The sequence below is a fragment of the Perca fluviatilis genome, chromosome 1 (genome assembly GCF_010015445.1).
Source record: "Perca fluviatilis chromosome 1, GENO_Pfluv_1.0, whole genome shotgun sequence".
In the NCBI taxonomy this organism is placed as follows: Eukaryota; Metazoa; Chordata; class Actinopteri; order Perciformes; family Percidae; genus Perca; species Perca fluviatilis.
The window spans coordinates 30028031-30048501 of NC_053112.1; the positions used below are offsets into that span (position 1 = coordinate 30028031).

Sequence of the window (20471 nt, forward strand, 5' to 3'; positions counted from 1 at the left end):
AACATTTACACACAAAAATTAACACAACATAACAAGAGCAATTTCTAAAACATAAAGAATGTATAGAATATAGACCAATTATTAAGAAGTTAAATTTTTAATCATTGTGAACAATAAACAAATTTGTGTAGCACTGTGCAATTAGGGCTTTGCTGTGATTATTACATCACAAATCAGCCACATCATTTTATATTCACCACTTTTGTTTTAATTTCTCTAGCAAAAAGGGTTCACTGAAAAAAGCTTGATTCAAAGTTTCGTCATCAGTAAAATGTTAAAAAATGAAAACAACTACAGTAAACAAAGCTAATACTAGTTATATATATATATATATATATATATATATAAAAATAAATAAATAAAACATTCATTGTTTTCTCAAAATAATTTATATTTTGTTCTGTAGATTAACTGGCACAGAACAATCTCACATACAGAACAAGCTGTAGCTCAGTTATCAGTGAAAGACTACTACACAACACACACTGCTGTAGAGCAGCCCAGAAAAAATACAACATTCTTGTGTTGAGACGGAAAATAATAAAACAATAGTCCAATGAGGGCAGACAAGTGCAAATTGACACATTTTGTTTCTGAAAGATACATGTGTTTATAAGAAGCTTCTCAATGCAGCAGCTTCACATTTTTTATTTTTCATTTGTAAATTAAAATTTTTCATTGATAAACTAAGAAGATTTAGGATGCGTATGATTTAAAACTAGCAAACTAACCCACCCAACCTCCACCCCAAATCCTTCTTGTCGGTTATTGGCTGAACGCTGGAAAACGGTTTGTTATGTTTTTGTGGACCCTGGGCTGTTTACAGAGACCGTGTTTTTTTTTTTACAGTGTGTTCAGGGTATCGGCAGCTCGCGGATAGTGAGGAGAGGTTTGCTGTATGTGACAAAAAATGTTGTGCCTAAAAATGCGTGTGACATTGCTTAGAGTACCTTTAATATGAAGCTGAATTTGGCCAACAGCTGAGGAGGTCACACCTTCTGATATTTAAATGGCCACGCTGTTTTCTAGCTTTTTTGGATCCATGTATGTGTATGGGACCTCCAGCCTCTTGTTTCTGACGTTGATGACCGAACTTAACACTTCAAGCTCCCCTTGAAAATCCTTTATCAGCTTGCTGGGAATCTTCTCACTGAAATGGTCCTCTAGGTATTGGCCAAGAGGGACCTAATGAGATAAATGATACATTTAAAAAAACTGTTTAGAAATGTTTGAACTTAAACTATTGGCAATATAATGTACAGTTGTAGTGAGCATGATTTCTTTCTGTGGCTCAAAGAGGGTGTCTTGGCCTAATGACATATTGACCTACTTTTTACAACCTGAAAAGAAAGATGATTTATATAATAATATTTCATAAAATCTCTGGCACTTACGAAGTCAGACGACTGCTTGCTGAGTAGCCACATGGTGGACATTCCCTGAACTGTTGTGTTGACGTCAGGGAATGTCTGCAGCATCGTGGCCTCGCTTGTTTCTCCCTTTGTGGTTGGTGGAGGAAGTTGCAGAGAGATGGGAGTGTTGGGCATCCAGCCACCATAGTCATACTGCAATGAATCAATGATGGACAGATTACTGCTTAATACTCTTTGAAGTCACGCCATGTCAGTCAATAGGTCAGTCGGTTCACCACTTTGGTCCACGCTGATTCATGGTCTCCAGAGGATAGATCCTAATGACTTTGGTGATCCCCTGATGTTTTACTTAGCGCCACCATGAGGTTAACATTTGTGGTTTTCAACTTAACTATTTTATTTGCTAGATTGTCATTAAATCTATTTCACACGTTAATGTTGGAATCACTTTGGTGATCCTCTGACTTTTCATCCAGCGCCATCATCACATCAAAATTATAATTGTCCAATCTTTATGACCAAATACCTGCAAAACTGACATTTCCATCCGTCTCAGCTGTTCTTTGTATTTTGTGTTAATTACTAAATGTTTGCATGTTAACATGGTGAACTAAAATTGTGATCTTGGTAAACATAAATACTAAAAGTCAGCATGTTAGCGTTTTCATTGTGAGTATTTTAGCATGTGTTGCATTTAGTTTAAAGCATCACTGTGACTAAGTGCAGCCTCACAGACCTGTTAGCATGGCTGTAGACTCTTGTTAATGTCTTGTTAATCTTTCTTCAGTTCACAACAAAACTGCAACACCTCATGAACCCATTCCACAAAAATAGCAACATTATAATTAATCATCCAGGTGAATTAAAAGGCTTCACCTGTCCAGAATTCACAGCTGAGTGCTGTCCTGAGCAAGTGAAGATCACCATGGTGACGAACTTGACCAACTCAGCCACGGTGGTAAAGCTCTGTGGAATTCCTGAGAATTAGAAGGAATAAACTGACTCAAAGACATCCAGATGACTAGTTGAGTTATGTTTGCATTATGATAATATATATAAATGTGCACATAAAGCATCATTTATCACCATAATGAGCTTTTTTTAAATTAAAGCTCACCTGTGCATGCTTGGGAAAGAAATCCATGTTCAAAAATGTCTGAAATCCACTTCTGCAATTCGGAGTCTTTCTGGACCTCAGCGTCGTTCTTGTAGTAGAAGCTGAGCACTCCCTGCACAAACCTTTGAGAAATGTAGATAGGTAAAATATAAAACACATTCCTAGTTGAGATATGCATTGTTATACACACTGCAGTAGTGAGACAGTCTTTGTCTATGATTTTATTTATTTTGTATTGATCCCCAGTGGGGAAATTACAATTTACACTTGGTTTTGTTAGAAATCACTATGCACAGGATTGAAATCCACACACACACGCCAAGGGTCAGTGCCCAAGAGGCGAAGTGGCAGCTACCAATCCACACACACGTACCTTGGTCCGCAAGGGAACTTGAACCAGCAACCCTCTAATTCCCAACCCAACTCCCTAATGACTGAGTTTATTATTGAAGGATTATTGATTAGCTACTGATAATTGTGACGTTAATAAATCTTATTATACTTAAATAGCAGTTGCTTGTGATTATTTGTGTACTTATTATAATAATTGCTGGTCGAACAGGTCCGTGCTCGAAATCACCCCTTCCTTTGTTTCCTTTTAAAGGATTACCACAGAAATGAGACGGTTCCACAGTTTGATTATTGGTCCCTGACTTGCAGGGTGGTGCCCCGTTTTGATTGTTTATCGATTTGATAAAGTTATTAATAACCATATTCATAACTTTATTAATATTGATAAAACATCTTTGATAATTTGCCAATGATCAAATCTGTACCCTACGTGTATCCTACACCACACTCTGTACCTTGGTCCGCAAGGGAACTTGAACCAGCAACCCTCTAATTCCCAACCCAACTCCTTAATGACTGAGCTACTGCCAGCTCCAACATTTTGGAACAAGTAATGATCCGGGTTTTACAGCGAGGTAGGATCAAAACAGGGCACCACCCTGCAAGTCAGGGACCAATAATCAAACTGTGGAACAGTCTCATTTCTGTGGTAATCCTTCAAAAGGAAACAAAGGAAGGGGTGATTTTGAGCACGGACCTGTTAGAACCAGCGTTGTTACAATAATTATACATAATAATCCATAATTTTTGAATATTTTTTTTTTTTGAAAAAAAAAAAAATTATTTTTGAAAATTATAATTTTGCCGCAACATATTTAACGCCCCGTGCAAGCGTTGAATACCAGCTTTAGTGCAACATGTATGCATAATTGTCCATACCCTTTTAATTTTAAATATAAAAAAAAAAATGTATTATAATAATAATCAATTAATTTTGAAAATTAATTTTTCTGCAACCTGCCAAGCATACATTCAGTTGTGGTCTGTGAATTTTTCAGTGTGTACATTGGTTAGTAGACAACAACATTTTCATGCTCTACTTCCTTGACAACCATTTACCACCAACCCAAGGGAGGTGTCTGAGCTGGTCATAGTTGAGAGTTATCAAGAACCTCTATCGGGCCGTTTGCTGGAAACAGGTGCTCCACTCTGCAAGGAGACACCCCAGCTAATTTCTGATGCAACATCCTGCTTCATGAAGAAACCAGAACTTCTCCACTCGTTAAAGAGGAAGAAAACTTCCAAACCCTGTGTGGTAAAAGTGGATCAAAATTTTCACCCACTGCAATGGATACTTTGTGTAGCTCAAAGCCACACTCTGCCTGGACTCCACCCCCACGAAAGGGGGAGGGAGCTCCCGATGACTCGGACAACACATATCCATCCCCAAAACAAGGTCTGTACCCAGCAGAACTGTCAGACTCCTCAAAGGGGCCTGACACTGGTTCCTCATCAGCAGAACCAGACCAGGGAGGGGACCTAAAGGAGCCAAGAGTGCTCCCCGAAACCACGACGCCTAGCGCCTCACAAACCCCTCCCCTGACGTCCTGGGGAGACCCTGCCCACAAGGGCAACGCCCACGGTACAGATACCGCAGCAGGGGAAAAAGGGGGTGTGAGCACCCTAGCCCTGCTGGACTGCGTCTCCAGAATAAGTCAGACACATTCTAACACTTCTGCAGAAGTCGTTAAAAACAATGCTTCCCCTCAGTACACCAGTATTAGGCGTAGCATTCAGTGGTAGCATTCTCAGCTACCTGCCTGATAAACCGCCCATCACAAAACCTGTTTTGGTCGAGATCAAACCACCGGGGGTTGACTCTGGTGCATCCTAGTCTCATCTGTGTAAGTGACACAGAAGACTTAGGCAGCGGTCACAACCACCTGAGGCCGGGCCCACTCGCTGACAGCCACCGGGGACACAGTCAGGCTCAGGTCGACACCCTGAGGCCACTTGATCCTGCAGGCAGTCTGCCAGCCCCAGACGGACAAGTCACCATCATTCATGAGCAAATGGCCATGATTCTTCCAGAGCCTGATCCTGGCTCTGACTTTTCCTTGCCGCCGGCGAGCACACAGCCGCCGCAGTCTGGCAGCCTCGACTTTTCCAACCCTCACAGGTCTTTCTTTTGTTCGCTGAACAACAGCGATGCACCGTGCCACACCTGTATGGTTAAAGGTGCACCCTTTTATGGCGTCATGCCAACAGACGTGCCCATATCACTTTGGCCAAAGAATCCTGCCGTCAGGCCAGACTGGCAACATTACTTGCGCCCACCTGACCCGCCTCCAGCTTTTGCACAGAAAAACCACTGCCTTTCTTCAGAGTCCCTGCAGACTCTCCTCAAGGTGGCTGGAGCAGGCACCTTCTTTGTACTCCAGGGAAAGGGGGTCATACACTTATGGCCCCACCTCCAGGTAAACTTGATCGGCCCAGTTACCAGAACTGGTCGAGGTACCCAGTAGCTCCTCATCGTCACGGACAGCCTCACCATGTGGGTTGAATGCCTTTCAGCACCCAACTGCACAGCCGTGACAACCACGGTCCTGCTCCTGAACCACACGTTCAGCCAGACCAACTCAACATGCAGTCCTCACTCCCAGGAGAAAAGCAGTTTCTGCACCTGGAAAGGGGGAGGGAGGCTTTCCCCCCCAAGAGGATAAGACTCAAACCAGTTGAGTCGTAGGGATAGCTGCAGCCTCACCTCACTTGGTTGACATGCACTTCCATCCTAAACTTTTCAAACAGTAATTGAACTACCTCAAAGCTTCGGTAGTAAAATTATTTTCAGGATACCATTTACTGTTAGTTCCGTTCTGCTCCTCAAGAACCCAGTGCATGCTTTAGACTGCCAGGTGTCACAGAAAACACAACCAGGTGCTAGTAGCGAGAGATTTAATGCAAAGCATCGGTAGAGAAGGAATCTCTTCGGTCAACAAACTCGAGCCTTGTTGTAGACCCATAAATCTGCTACTAACCGTATTGTGCGATCTTCACAGGTACATCTGACGTATAGTCTTGGCAGTGCAATTACAAATTTATGTAGCTCATAAGAATGAGATAGGACTCATTTTTGTTTTACCTACGCATCAGAGGACCATACAGACTAGAGTCTGCATTGAGTATTTGTTTTGACAGTAAAACATACATGCACCAGTCCACATGTACATGCACACAGTCACATGTACATACACTGGTGAACCCCAATTCTTTTCTGGAGTGAACCTGTTAACCCCTAACTACTTCACTTTCCTTTCCTATCTTCCTTCATTTTTTTTTTTTTGTTTCACTATATTTTGGGTTAATGTCATATTGAAACAGCTACAATGATTGTACAAGGGATAATTCATTGCTTACCTATTATGTTAATGATTGTGTTTTGTTTAAAGGGGTGATAGAATGCAAAACTGATTTTACCTTGTCATAGTTGAATAATGACAGTTTAGTGGGTAACTAGGACATACATAGAACCTCTAAATCCCATTGACACCTCTTTTCTCTGCAAATCTCACTATTTGAAACTGCCTCTGAAAACGGGCGAATCTCAACGAGCCCCATAGTTGACGTCAACTATTGCGGCTCCTCCTCATTTGGCTCTAGTCTTTCTCTTTGTCACGCCCCAACATTTGCATAGGCTACACAACTGACCTGAGATCAGTTAGTTTTCTGAATCTAGGTCGTGCAGATCTCAGAAATTTTATACATTGTTCAAATGCTATTTTACCATTAAATTCACTTCTGAGACTTTTTTATGCGAGAAATCAACTATGTAGAGGTCAAATACGGGCCGTTTTACGCAAATTGATGTCTAATTGCAAATTTTGTCTGACTGTGTGTCGGAGTTCAGCGCCGGTGCTGCCTGTGTAGCTGCCTCGCCGCCTGGCCTGCCTTCCTTCACAGACCCCGGCCTGCTGTGAGGTAGATGGAGCTCAGTCACGGCTGGCAACCCACAGCACTCCATACCCGCGCAAAGTCACGGTTTTGGGCTAATGGACTACGAAACGCCGCTGCTCTGACAGAGCTCCAGTGCCTCCAACTCCCCTCTTCCTGCTAGCTAAATGCCCGGTGTATGTGAGTGAAAGCGCGGTCAGTGAGCTTGTTACGCCAGCATTCTCTTACCACAGGTTCCAGTTCCTCTTTTAATGTGTGTAATTATAATGTGTTGAGTTATTTAAACAAACGATTGGGGAAATAAATGCTGCTTGTCCGTGAGTCTCATTGATAGAGCCTGCGGCTGGATGGAGCTCTATCAATGAGAGCTAGCTAGCTAGCCTCCTCTAAGAATTCCTCTGGAATTCACAAAAATTCATTAACTTGAAATCTGACACAGTTGTTAGCTATATAAAGCTAAATATCCGTGATTTGTAGCTAGGATTGAAGGGACAGTCACAGCTAACGAAACACCTAGTCTTCACAAATATTAATTAACTTGAAATTGGACACCGTTGTTAGGTTTATAAGACATTTAGTTAGATGTTGTGTAAGTGGCATGACGAAATTCAAACTGTAAATATACTCGAATTAAGGCGAAAAGGAAGCTAACTATCCGTGATTTGTAGCTAGGATTGAAGGGATAGTCACAGCTAACGAAACACCTAGCTAGCCTTCACAAATATTAACTTGAAATCGGACACCGTTGTTAGGTTTATAAGACATATAGTTAGATGTTGTGTAAGTGGCGTGACGAAATTCAAACTGTAAATATACTCAAATTAAGGCGAAAAGGAAGCTAACTATTCGTGATTTGTAGCTACACATAGCTAGGATTGAAGGGACAGTCGCAGCTAACGAAACACTTTGTCTTCACAAATATTCATTAACTTGAAATCGGACACCGTTGTTAGCTTTATAAGACCTTTAGTTAGATTTTGTATAAGTGGCGTGACATGTATGTAACATGTGGTAAGAGATTGCTGGTGTAACAAGCTCGCTGCGCCCGTCTCTCACAACGCACACGGCCATTTAGCTAGCAGGAAGAGGGGAGTTGAAGGCACTGGAGCTCTGTCAGGGCGGCGGTGTTGGTAGTCCCTGCTGTGGGCTGCCAGCCGTGGCCGGAGCTCCAAGTACCTGCACAGCAGGCGGGGTCTGTGAAGGAAGGCAGGCCGGGCGAGGCAGCACCGGCGGGCGGCGAGGCAGCACCAGTGGCTGAACTCCGACACACAGTCTTACCAAATTTGCAATTAGCCATCAATTTTCGTAAAACGGCCCATATTTGAGCTTTAAATAGTTGATTTCTTGCTTAAAAAAGTCTCAGAAGTGAATTTAATAACGAAATAGCCCGACAAACAATGTATAACTTTGCAGTGTCTGAAATATGAGGCCTGCTGCCGAGTCTCCCATATGTTTCTATGTAGTTTGCTCAAACCAATCAGCGCGTTAGCGCATACATTAGTATACCATATTTGGAAGAAAAGCTCTTGTTCCAAATAGAGCCATATTCACAGGGTAGTTAAGGGCCTAATAAAATAGCATTCGGGCAATTTTCAGCCCAACCAATGTTACATACCCCATTAGGAGACCTTAAGGAACAGTGTAAAATACCCTATATAATCATTCTATCACCCCTTTAAACATTTGGTGTTTAGCTATAGTTAGAATTTTGTCTGCCCAGACACTGCCTCATTTGTCTGCCGAGACACTTTAGCCTCAGTCAACATATGAACATTATGAACTTGTGAACTGCCTCTCATTCCCAGGAAGGCATGGACTATGTTGATATCAGTTTAACCTTTTCTCCCATGAACTGTATGGTCCTTGGTTTGCTCCAAAGACCGGGGACCAACTGCTCTTCAGAGCAAAAAGGGGGACTGTTGGGACCAAGAAGCTGGTTAAACCTGATTTTAACCAAAAAGGCCTCAGATTGAGGTGACCGGAGAGACAAAGGAACATGTGGCCAAGACAAAGGAATCTTGGCCTGTATGTAAAACCCAAAGCCTGGTTAATTCACACCTCTATGCGAAAGTCCCAGCCAGAAGGGACAAGCCTCACAGCTGGCAGGAAGTCAAAGAACTACAAGATTGTAGTCTTCACACTTTCAAGAGTTTTGAGTCTTCCTATTGGTTCAGCGGGACTATAAACACAGCATGAGGTCTCAAACTATAAATAGCCTGTTAACCCCAAGATCCCGGCTTTCCACGGTAATTCATTTTACTGACAGGAGGCGCAGCGGTCCGGACTAGCTAGCCAGCGTCATCTCGCTGGTCGAGATTGAGCTGGGACATTTTATATCTTTCTGATATACAAAGGGGATCCGAGGAATACTGGCCCAGTATTTCCTCAAATCTGCAGCGGGTTTAATCAGCCCGGATTCAAGGGAAAGGACAACGTTCTGTTTCCTTGCTTTGTCGACCTGGATCACGTGTCGTCCACTGCTCTGGACGAAACGGATCGTTAAACTCTGGCGAGAGATTAACTGACAAACGACCCACACAGTAAGGAGGCTTTTACACAGTTCTGGGCAGACGTTAGAACTAGTGTGTTTGGTTTGTTTCATTAATGAGCGAAGGTTATTGTAACCATTGTTTGCCATTTAATGTGATCTGATTTTAATCATGTATTGGTCCATATGTGGTTATTAATCTGTTTCTGTGAATGTATCATTGATCACGATACTGTTGTGTTGAGTAGCTTGGTAAAACTGTAATCGCTACCTGCTATTACTCCGGTCACGGAGTTTAAGTACTGTCTGCGAGATAATCGTGGAAAATCGGCTGTTAGCCACTGGAGTGGTTATAATGACCGAAGTTTCCTTCAGTAAGACAAAAGTCTCAGAGTCTGTCCTAACTACATGTGTGGTCCAGACCTGAGTGGCTGAGGGGGCTGGTCATTATCGATAACTAAGATCAGAGTGTCTCCTTCTTTACTCTTTCTTCTTTTACTAACACACACACACACACACACACACACACACACACACGCACGCACGCACACGCGGACACAAGTTAGCCACGTAGCTCCCGAGCTAACACTGCTAGCTTAACCACGTGGAGTCGGCATGACGTTTGTACAGAGCTAATACAGGACCTAGCATACCGGCTAAGCGTGCGCGTTGCCTAGCAACCCCCTTGCTTCAACCTCTCCTCGTGCACCCAGCACCACTACAGCCCTCTTGAGGCTAAATAGTTTTGTGCAGCTCATAGGAGTAGCCATTTTGGTAGTTGTTTTTGTGTTAGAACTACATTTCGACACCGCCCCCTCCACTTTCACTCACTCTTATATACACACACACACACACACACACACACACACACACACACACACACACACACACACACACACACACACACACACACACACACACACACACACACACACAGACGTGTCCATGACACATACTGCTTTGTTTTTGCTTTGTTTTGGTTGTGATATTGTAAAAGGTATATAAGTTTATTATTGAAGGATTATTGATTAGCTACTGATAATTGTGATGTTAATAAATCTTATTATACTTAAATAGCAGCTGCTTGTGATTATTTGTGTACTTATTGTAATAATTGCTGGTCGAACAGGTCCGTGCCCCGTGCTTCCTTTGTTTCCTTTTCAAGGATTACCACAGAAATGAGACTGTTCCACAGTTTGATTATTGGTCCCTGACTTGCAGGGTGGTGCCCCGTTTTGATTGTTTGTCGATTTGATAAAGTTATAAATAACCATATTCATAACTTTATTAATATTTATAAAACATCTTTGATAATTTGCCAATTATCAAATCTGTACCCTACGTGTATCCTACACCACACTCTGTACCTTGGTTCGCAAGGAAACTTGAACCAGCGACCCTCTAATTCCCAACCCAACTCCCTAATGAGCTACTGCCAGCTCCTACGTTTTGGAACAAGTAATGATCCGGGTTTTACAGCGAGGTAGGATCTTCTCACATCTAACTCTAGGCAAGAAAGTAAATATGTTTAAATTCATACTATTTAGATAGGTGAATCATTCATTTCATTTAAATCCCAAAAGAAATGCACATTTCATATTCTGTCATTCCAATACAGTCCCCTCTACCATATTACAAATGATTATACTTGGATATCACCTCAGAGCTACAGGACTTAACCACACTAATTATTGTTTTTTATTGAAACTGACACCTTCAATGTTTAAGTGTAGGGATGCCTCTCATCTCATCTCATCTCGCCGAGGTTCTCTATCAAAGTATTTCAGGCAGGAATATTGATGAAATTTCATAACCAACTGCCACTCTACTCAAATCAAGAGGCAGGTAGCTAGGGTGCCAGGTAGCTCACGTGGTAGAGTGTGTGCCTATAGTGTAGTAACTTGATGTAACTTCATCAGCGATGTTTTTGGAAAAAGACATTAATAGGCGTGGTGGAGCTAAAATGTTGCAAATTAGTGTTTAATACCTTTACATTATGGACAGGAAACCCTACACAAATGTTGGCTGACTCAAAATTATTTAAGAGAAATTGAACTGAGTTACATAAGAGAACAAAAGCTAGCTACTAAAGAGGGCAGGACTTGGGCTGCTTTTTTCCTCAATATGGGAACATCTGTACTACCTTTGGATGATATCCCAAAGCTTGAGTCCATCATCCCTGTAGTAGAAGTTCGGCACAGCCTCCACACCACGCTCAGCAATGTCGTCTGGTATGCAGAGGGAGCCGTAGGTCATTGAGGACAGTGATCTCTTCAGGATTGTCATCATACCCTCTCCACCAGAAGCTGCAAACTAGATAACAGCCAGATATGTAAGGGATGTAGTTAGAGACAAATACTGTAAATGACATTGAAAAAAAACTTTGTTTAGTGAGTATTAACGTACCTTTGTAAAAACTCCAGTCTCAGATATTAAAACAAGTCGAGCTAAGTGGTTGATCTGCAGAGTGTAGCGAGTGTGAGGTATGAGGAGCTGAGGGAAAGAGGGAAACTCTGTTAGTAACACTGTTACATGTTAACAAAGTCAGAAATGTTAATGCTTCTATACCATTTAGCAGTGAGAAATGCTCACAAACAAACATGATTCATCAACTTTGGAAGATAGAAAAAATATCAAGTTGATAAAACTACAACTACAGTAAGTTCAATATTCACCCTTCAGTTACCTTGTACAGTGGATGCACCATTGGCACATTACGCAGCAGTGACACTGCAAACACTTCAGCCAGCAGATGAGTGCGCAGCAGGTGAACATTGAGTTGATGCTCACTGAAATCTGCACTTCTCACAAAAATCTTGGCCATCAACCAGTCGTACTCAGAATCGGTAGGAAAGAAGATGGGGTTGTCATCTGATGGAGTCTGCTTCAGCTGCAGGAGAAGGAAGGGAGATGTGATTTATTTATTCAATCCATTGGATCCATTTCCAGTACTGGTTAATAATGTTAAAGCATGTTCTGTAATTGTTGTATGTTGTTGCCTATTTACTATAGGTTTCATCTGCTATTTAATTAGATACCATTCAGTTAGTTGATCCCTTAAGAGGAAATTAATATTTTCATTGAATCCCAGGTCAGAGCACAGGATCAGTTGATCCTCAATCATCAGTGATTTAATTGCTAACTTCTTATGTCTTTGACAAAAGGAAAGAGGGAGGTAGGCTGTCTGGCAATTCCAATGAAAATACTTTAAATATAGCTTTTTCTCTAAAACACATTCTTCATATGCAGTACTCTTTGCACTCCATTAGTGTAATTTTACTAAAGGTATTTCTGTCTACCCTGTATATATACAGTATATGACATGTACAGTATAGTAGTGCATGTCTGTCAGTCCTGGAAGAGGGATTACTCTGAACCTAAAGCTTCACTATGAGCTACATTTGAGTGCTAATCTCACCTGGATAGCAATTGGCATCAGTTTATCATCAGGTGTTTTGTGGAGCAGGACGAGTGGAGCCATCAAGTACTGCTTCTTCCCATTGATGGTGTTTGCTTTCACTCCATCCAAACGCTTGTAGTCACACAGGAATATGTTGCCTTTCTGTTTGAAAGTTTAGTTGAGGATGAGAAACTATTTGACTCGCATGCATACAGTTTGGATATTACATACACTAAGTAAACATTCAATATGCAATTCCTAATTGAACATGTCATGGGGCAGAACAAGATTGTTTCAAATACTAAGGTCAATCAAGATCAGGATATTCACCTTCATTTCATTTGTCAAGTTACACTGTCCACGGAGGAAGACCATGTCGTCAGTGACAGGAAAGTTATCGGGCAGAGCTGAACAACGTCGGATCAAGATGGGGTTGACACCATTTAGATACTGGTAGCCAAAAAAAGCGTCCTCCTTCCAATGTTCCTGGACATAGTCTGGAAAATGAGTTAAACTTGACTGAGTTTCAAAATGTTGGCTAGAAAATCTTATTACACCACTGTTATCAGCTTAGGTGAAACTGAAACAAGGGAAACAATGTGTTACACATGGACAAAGCATAAAATTAGGAAACCCTTACACGTTTCGATACGTTTACTTCTGTCACTTTTTTCCCCCTTTTTTGAGCCAAGTACAGAAGCTAATGAACTATTTAGTATTCAGTAGTTGTTTTTTTAGGTAGGAATGCAGTCAAATATCTGAATAAATACAGTGTAGTGTACTACTATGAAAACAGTATCAGTATTTCATGTCCATGATAGTACCTGATATATCAGTCCGTTTGCAGCAGAACACCCGATTGATAGCATCAATATCTGTCCACTTCTCCTTGCAATTAGCCAGACCCTTAAGTTGCAGTTCAGTCAGCCTAGAAAATATAAGTAGAGTAACTTCATTATACTGCCTTAAATCGCTTTGATAGTCAGGTACATAGTAACACAGATAGATTTCTGACTGAATTTGAGGACCTCACCCGGTGGATGCAGTATAGAGAAACTCTGTGGTCTTAGTAAAGGAGAAGCGGACTTCACAAGGCAAAGAAAGAGGGTTCTCTGCCTTGATGCAGTGGGGTATTCCCTCTACATACACATGCCAGCTGGAATAAACATAGAAGAGCAGAGAGGTGAGGAACTTTGGACTACATACCAGTGTAACTGCCATTTATCTAAGAATAATGCACTGTCCTTGGCATGTACTTATTTATTTATGTAATATTGCAATTTTGCAGCATATTTTATAGTATAATGCATTTAAATAAATCCTGGCAGGTGTAACAATGTCATATTGTGGTTCATTTATCATTGTGTGCCATGAATGTATATTAACCAGGAGGTTTGGAGGTATGTTAGTTTTGGAGTGCATAAAATAAAAATGTGTTGTTCTGAGCTCTCACCGATAGTCCTTCTCTCGTTGATCCAGTTCCTTCTGCCGACTGTACCTGCCAAGATGATGGTTGTCTTCGAAGACTGTCAGAGCTTGGAGAAAGAACCATGACACAGTTTAAATTTGTCTATACTGTATATACAGTATAGTGTGTTGGCATGAGTTTACTCCAGCCTCCTTATAGACTGACTTGCAGAACGTGTCTTTCTTTTATGTCTTCTGTGGTCAGTGAACAGCGTACAGGATGTTAAGCTAATTTCCACAAACCTGTTCCTTCTCGGAAGCGGTACACCTCACTGTCAGTGATCCAGCGGTAGATGGGAAAGTTGTAGGTATCTCCTTCAGGAGATTTCACTTCCACCTTGGTGGGGAACCAGGAGTCTTCAGGGAACAGTGGGAGACACTGTTTGTCCAGCTCTATCAGGACCAGCTTTCCAATGGAGCCAGGGCAGGACACGGTAAAACTAGACACCTGGAGTAATAAAATAAATGGTTTGAAAACGTTTATACATTACTTGACATTAAAATACAAAGCAACTTACATTAAGTGCATTCAACCATTTGGATACAACCCAAAAATTGCAAGAATCATGCAACTTCATCAAATATGCTGAACTGCTTCAAGTGCTACTGTTACAACTTCAGCCATTCTGTCCCTGCTTGTTTTTGGACCTGTTTGCCCATCTTCGGGTTTGTCTATGTGACTGATTTCCTGGATTAACCCTGCATAAACACTGATAAGTAAACTGAACTTTCCTTGCAATTCTGACTCATCTGTCGCGATATTGGATTCTTGCCTGCCGTTTCGTGAATCCTGCCAGCTACATTTAAAAACATCCAGGACATCGAACAAGAGATGAAGATAAAGTGTATTTGATAACCAAGAACTGAGCCATAACATCTCAATAATTATACAATTCCTAAATGTAAAAGGGTGGAGATAATCAAACTTGTGCAATGTAATCACAGTATTTGATGTGACTAAAATCTCATATAGGCAACCTTGAGGAAGCATGTAATACATTTAAACGGAGAGAGAGATATTTCAGACTCACTGCTCCAATGGTGAAGGATGAAGCTCCTTTGAGCCCCATGAGCCACTTGCGTTTGCTCTCCCCATCTGTTCCTACCAGCTTAATGAAGACGTTGTTTAAAGTGGTGGCACCGACAAGATTGCCAGTGGATACAGTCACTTCATAATTCACCATTTTGACTCTGGAAAGCAGCAGAATCCTGGTGGGGAGAGATCAATAATAACCATTCTCAGCATGGATTAGGTTAACTACCACTAGATGAAAGGGAGTGCAAAAATCTTTGAAATACTGGTATCACAATGAAAATGGCATTATAAGACCTACTATTAAATTGGTCTTTTAAAATTTCATAAAGCCTCTTTCTTACCTGTTAATGAGACCAAAATGTTCCTTTGATGAACTGTTCTTTTGATAAAAGTAGTCACCATTGATTGCTCTTTTTATACACACACCTTTGTGGGAGTGTCCAGTCAGTAGGATTAGTAAATAGTCAGCTGTGGTGATGAAATGCTTACACGACATATGAACAATTCTTGCACTTCCAAAACAACAGGATGATGATGCAAATAATGACTTCAGGTAGTGTAACAGTCAAATAAAAAAATTACAAAATAACAAAACAAAGGGTTCACTTAAAAAGTTTATCCAGATTCATCAGATTTTGTTTTATTATATATAAAAAAAACTAACATGATGGTAACCAATTTCTATGGCATTGCATACATATAGTGGATTATACAGTAGAGACAATTCAGTGACAAGTAAACAAAGTAAATGCAAATACTAGTTATGGAATCACCAAATGCACAAATCACTGAGTTATTTTTATTGTTTCTAACACAAACATAGATTCAGTGGCCATTTTATTTGGTACTCCTGTGCAATTCCATGCAACTCAATACAACTCTGCCATATATTCTCAGCCTTCAAAAAGTTTAACATTTTCAGTTTCTGTTGACATTCTCAGAAAAGTGTTTTAATGATATGTTTATTATTGAGGTCATAGTAAAAGGCGGTGTTGTACTGCACTATAGTTAGAGGTGTTTCTAATTGTTTGTCCTTCCTATTTACATACATGAGGCAGGCAGAATGTTAGAAACACCTATGAATATAATGTGGCTGGGTACAACACCACCACCTCTAACTATTAGCCTAATGCTTAAACATTGAATATTATAGTCATCATAAAATTAGACTTCATGGCAGAACAGTTGTATTGGATTGCATTACCCTATAAAGTAGCCACTGAGTTTATAACACAGTTCCCTAGATCAGCTGATCCACAGACAGCTCAATTTATCAGTGCAAAGCTACAACAAAATTAAGCAGTTGTTCCAGAAATAATTCATTCAATCATTCTTGTTTTGAGACAGAAAATAACAAAGTGATAGCCCTGTATATTTGTTGATGAATTCAAACTGGATTAAGAAGGGGATTATTTCAATGCATTTTTTAATTCATTTTGCACCAGAGTTTAATTAGAATGTGTTAAAAAAAAATCAGCTCAAAGTGCAAAATACAGTCTTTCAACTCGTCCCTTTTTTCATCTGAAGCCTATCTGGGGTCAGATCTGAGGGGAGGGGACAGTCAGGAGTCCAGTGGGCTTCAGCCTGTTGATCCCTCCATCCAGGATACAAACCCGTGGGAAATTTACCTTGACCAGGTGTGCTGCAAACTGGGAAAAAATGAAAGAAAAGTGAAAGAAAATTATTTTTCCTCCCGACAGGAATTGCAAGTATACCCATCACCTCACACGACTGCAACATCTTTATGCGGTTTCCTTGAGTTAATACTCAGAACTCCTGCAGTTGCCACACATTAGAAATATCATTTACATAATTACAGCCCATTCAAAAATTAGGAAACAGCTAAATGTAGTATGTTATGCATTACATAATGTGTCAGGTATGTCAGTGTTAGAGCAGACACAAGACAAAAACTGTATGTATTAATGTTTCCATCTACAGTAATTGTTAAGCAAATTTTAAGCAAACTTTTAAAATGTTGCAAAAAATAAATTGTGAATTGGAAGCGTTTCCATCAACTGGTTTAGAGCGAAAAAACTAGATTACACAAAGCGTAGTTTCGTCACAAGTTGATGTTACGAATGGTTGTAGATTGCAAACCGGCTTGCTAAATCAAAGAGTTTAGAAGCTAAGTTCATTGGCTAAATGGAGAGAGGTAGCACAGGGTTGTAGCAGAGACATTTGGTGTCAGTGAGACAACCGTTCACCGCTGTATATACGCCGTGTGCAGGGCCGCACGATTCAAGCTGTTGAACCAATTCGTCAATTTACCCGACGTGGCTGAGGCACAGGCTATAGCGCACCGCAACTCCACTACGCACCTTGTGCTACAAGTGTACGGCGCACTGGATGGGACCCATATCCCGAACCTTCCCCCATACGATGGATACCGGGAGTATAGTCATGCGAGTTACATGTTCACTACGTCACAACTTATTTGGCAAAGCTGTTTTCATCTCCCATTTTGTGCATTAGGCTAACTCTTTTTCGAAAAAGGCAAAAACCACCTCAAGCGAATTTTGCCGTTTCCATCAACATTTTCTAATGCGATACTTCAAAATGCGCATAAGACGTTGATGGAAACATGACTTGTGACATTGAGAAAGTAAAGTGAGAATTAAACTGACAACAGAAGTTTTTTGCATACAAGAAAAAGAACTTGACTTTTCTCTGTCACAGTCTTTTGTTGATAAAATACCTCAGAGTGTATGCAGTATAACCAATATTTTGTCCCTCTCTATTTGCTGTAGATGCGCGTGTGTGTGTGTGTGTGTGTGTGTGTGTGTGTGTTTGAACCATGCGCCAGGCGCACAGACCCTTTTTTCCCATCGTTAAACAAGCACAACTGATAAAAATGTACTGAGAAGAGGACAATCACACCATAAATCTAATCTCCTATGCAAATCTTTATTGTTTCTTCTGGCCTTCAACTTGACTCACTCATACTCTTTCATTGTTTTGTTGTTTCTTGTCTGTTGCTGATAGACATCCTATGGTCTCAATGAGGATAGTCATACATCAAGGTGTGTTTCCAGGTAATTTATGAATGTAAAAAGTCCAAATGATAACACTGTATAACTACTCCGAGAGCGCAGACATCTGCCAAGGCATGTCCTATCTCACAATGTTAATGCAGTGTGAATTTTCCTGGTTAAAACCTTATTTTTCAGATTATTGTGACACCACATGAATGCAGCACAAATGCCCTGTACAGCAATGTTAACAAAAGTTTTAGGTTTTTCCTTGGCCCATGCTACCCCCTTCCACCAAGTTTAATGAAAATCGGTCAAGAAGTTTTTCTGTAATCCTGCTGACAGACAAACAAACCGAGCCGAAAACATTACCTGTGCCTTTGAGGAAGTAAAGTGAGAATTAAACTGACAACAAAAGCTTTTGCATACAAGAAAAAGAACTTGACTTTTCTCTGTCACAGTCTTTTGTGCACTCACTGTTGATAAAATACCTCAGAGAGTGTTAGTGTAGCTGCCTGATATTTTGTGTATGCAGTATACCCAATATTTTGTCCCTCTCTATTTGCTGTAGATACATCTTCCAATACAATGCACTACAATCCAATAACACCACTAACTACAGACTCAAAGGTAATTCAACACCTCTGTGACACAGTCTCAACAACAATTACATATTAGACTGAAACATAATACTGTAAGCTAAAAAAAGAAAGTACTCATTAAGGTATCAAATATTACAGGGTAACATACTATATGTTATTTTTGTTATGAACTCTCATTTGATCTGTGTGGCATAAACCCATGTGTGTGACATTAAGTGGGATTTCACTACAGAAATGTTCGAACCCTGATTTTGACACCTTTGTATGTGGTTGTAAGATTTCATCATGCACAACAGTTATTACGGAAACTGAAATCGACAAATTGATAAATAGACTTGTTGTGTTATGCAATGTACTATCAAGAGTTTAATCTGGAATGGATAGCTTAAATTAAATGTTAGGGGGAGAAAATAACGATTTTCTGTCCATTAAGGATTCACTGAATTTGCTTTTTCTTCTAGTTTTTCTTTATTCACAGTCTACAGATAGGTCTGGGCATTTCACATTAACACTTAATGACTATTGGTGGATTTGTAATGTGATACGATGTTATTGCTTTAAAAATGATTTTTTTCCCCAAATTGATTCAATACATGTAGTATTAAACCAATAATACATAAAGTTACTGAATCCTTTATTTTAAATGTGTAAAGATGTTTGTGTTATGTAATGCCTAAAAGAGGAAGACAGTTCAATGGACTGAACATGGGCTTAATGATTACCTCCGACAAGTTTGGCTTGTTGTCTGTCTGTTTGTCAGCAGGATTGCAGAAATACTACTGGTCTGATTTTCATGAAACTTGGTTAAAGTGTGTAGCATGGGCCAAGGAAGAACCCATACAATTTTGGAGCGGATCTGAATCACAGGGCGGATACACAAATTATTTTTCACTTTAGGTATCATTGCGAGATAGGGCATGGCCTTGGCAGAGATCTGTGCACTTGTACTTATTTCAATGGTACATCAACTTTCAAAAAGCTCACCAGAAAAATAATAATAATCAAAAATGCAGGTATTATTTAAGCAAAATCAATCAAGCTTTACAGATGAGCTATGTGCAAAATCACCCTTTATGTAAAGACAAAAACAACAAAATAACTAATAAAACATCCACAATGTGTAAGATTGCCCTTAAAGTTCCTGCTCAACCTCAGGTGTTTTCAGTTATTTTGGCTGATTAGAGCTCTAAAATAAGGAGTGTAAAACCAGCAACAACTTTTCTGCAAAAATAATCTTTACAAGTACATTAATACAACTTTATTAAATAATTCATATATCTATCACTAAGCAATAAAAACTTTTGTCTGTCTGCGTTGTTGCTCACACTCTCAGAGCGGTTTTGAAGTACAGTTTAAAAATTTAAGATTCAATCAGCTGAAATGTCGACATAAAAACTGAGCATTAAGAATCAGGCTTACTTCTGAATGGCAATAGGATTTAAATGGTAAAGGGGTACAGTAAAGCCTGAGTGCACAGCGAGTGGACTCATTGCTTTGCCCCAGAGCTAACAATAATTCCACTGGTGCGGGGCGCAGAGATGTGGATGGCATTTAAGCACAATTGAGTCCTTTTATCGACCTTAAATTCTGTGACCTGCACCACTGAAAGTTCTGATGAATTACTGAGGTTTATCATGAAACTCAGATGTGGAATTTCAAGTGTGGGGTTGGTCTAAATGCGGTGGGGGTGAATAGTCATCACACTGTGTGATGATGAAGATGATGATCAATCATCAAACTTCATGTGTAACAACCCTGATTTCTTACTTTTGCT

The 20471-nt window shown here is 40.3% G+C and overlaps 2 protein-coding genes across 2 annotated transcripts in view; both read right to left on the reverse strand.

Annotated features, from left to right (window-relative positions):
* Positions 1-78: 78 nt before the first annotated feature.
* On the reverse strand, positions 79-15634 carry LOC120569234 (polyunsaturated fatty acid lipoxygenase ALOX15B-like). Its single transcript, XM_039817038.1, has 15 exons — positions 15465-15634; positions 15119-15296; positions 14331-14535; positions 14074-14155; positions 13654-13776; positions 13445-13548; positions 12951-13117; positions 12639-12782; positions 11907-12110; positions 11627-11713; positions 11364-11533; positions 2491-2612; positions 2250-2350; positions 1395-1565; positions 79-1185 (listed from the first exon to the last, which is right to left on the reverse strand). Exons 1-15 carry the CDS (start codon positions 15617-15619, stop codon positions 1006-1008), a joined length of 2193 nt encoding a protein of 730 aa, XP_039672972.1. The 5' UTR covers positions 15620-15634; the 3' UTR covers positions 79-1005.
* A 274-nt stretch (positions 15635-15908) lies between these two features.
* tbck (TBC1 domain containing kinase) overlaps positions 15909-20471 on the reverse strand; it is a 57190-nt gene continuing 52627 nt past the window's right edge. The window contains exon 26 of the mRNA XM_039817035.1: positions 15909-16772. Within this exon, the coding sequence (XP_039672969.1) occupies positions 16662-16772 (111 nt within the window). The 3' untranslated portion in view covers positions 15909-16661. The remainder of the gene's footprint in view (positions 16773-20471) is intronic.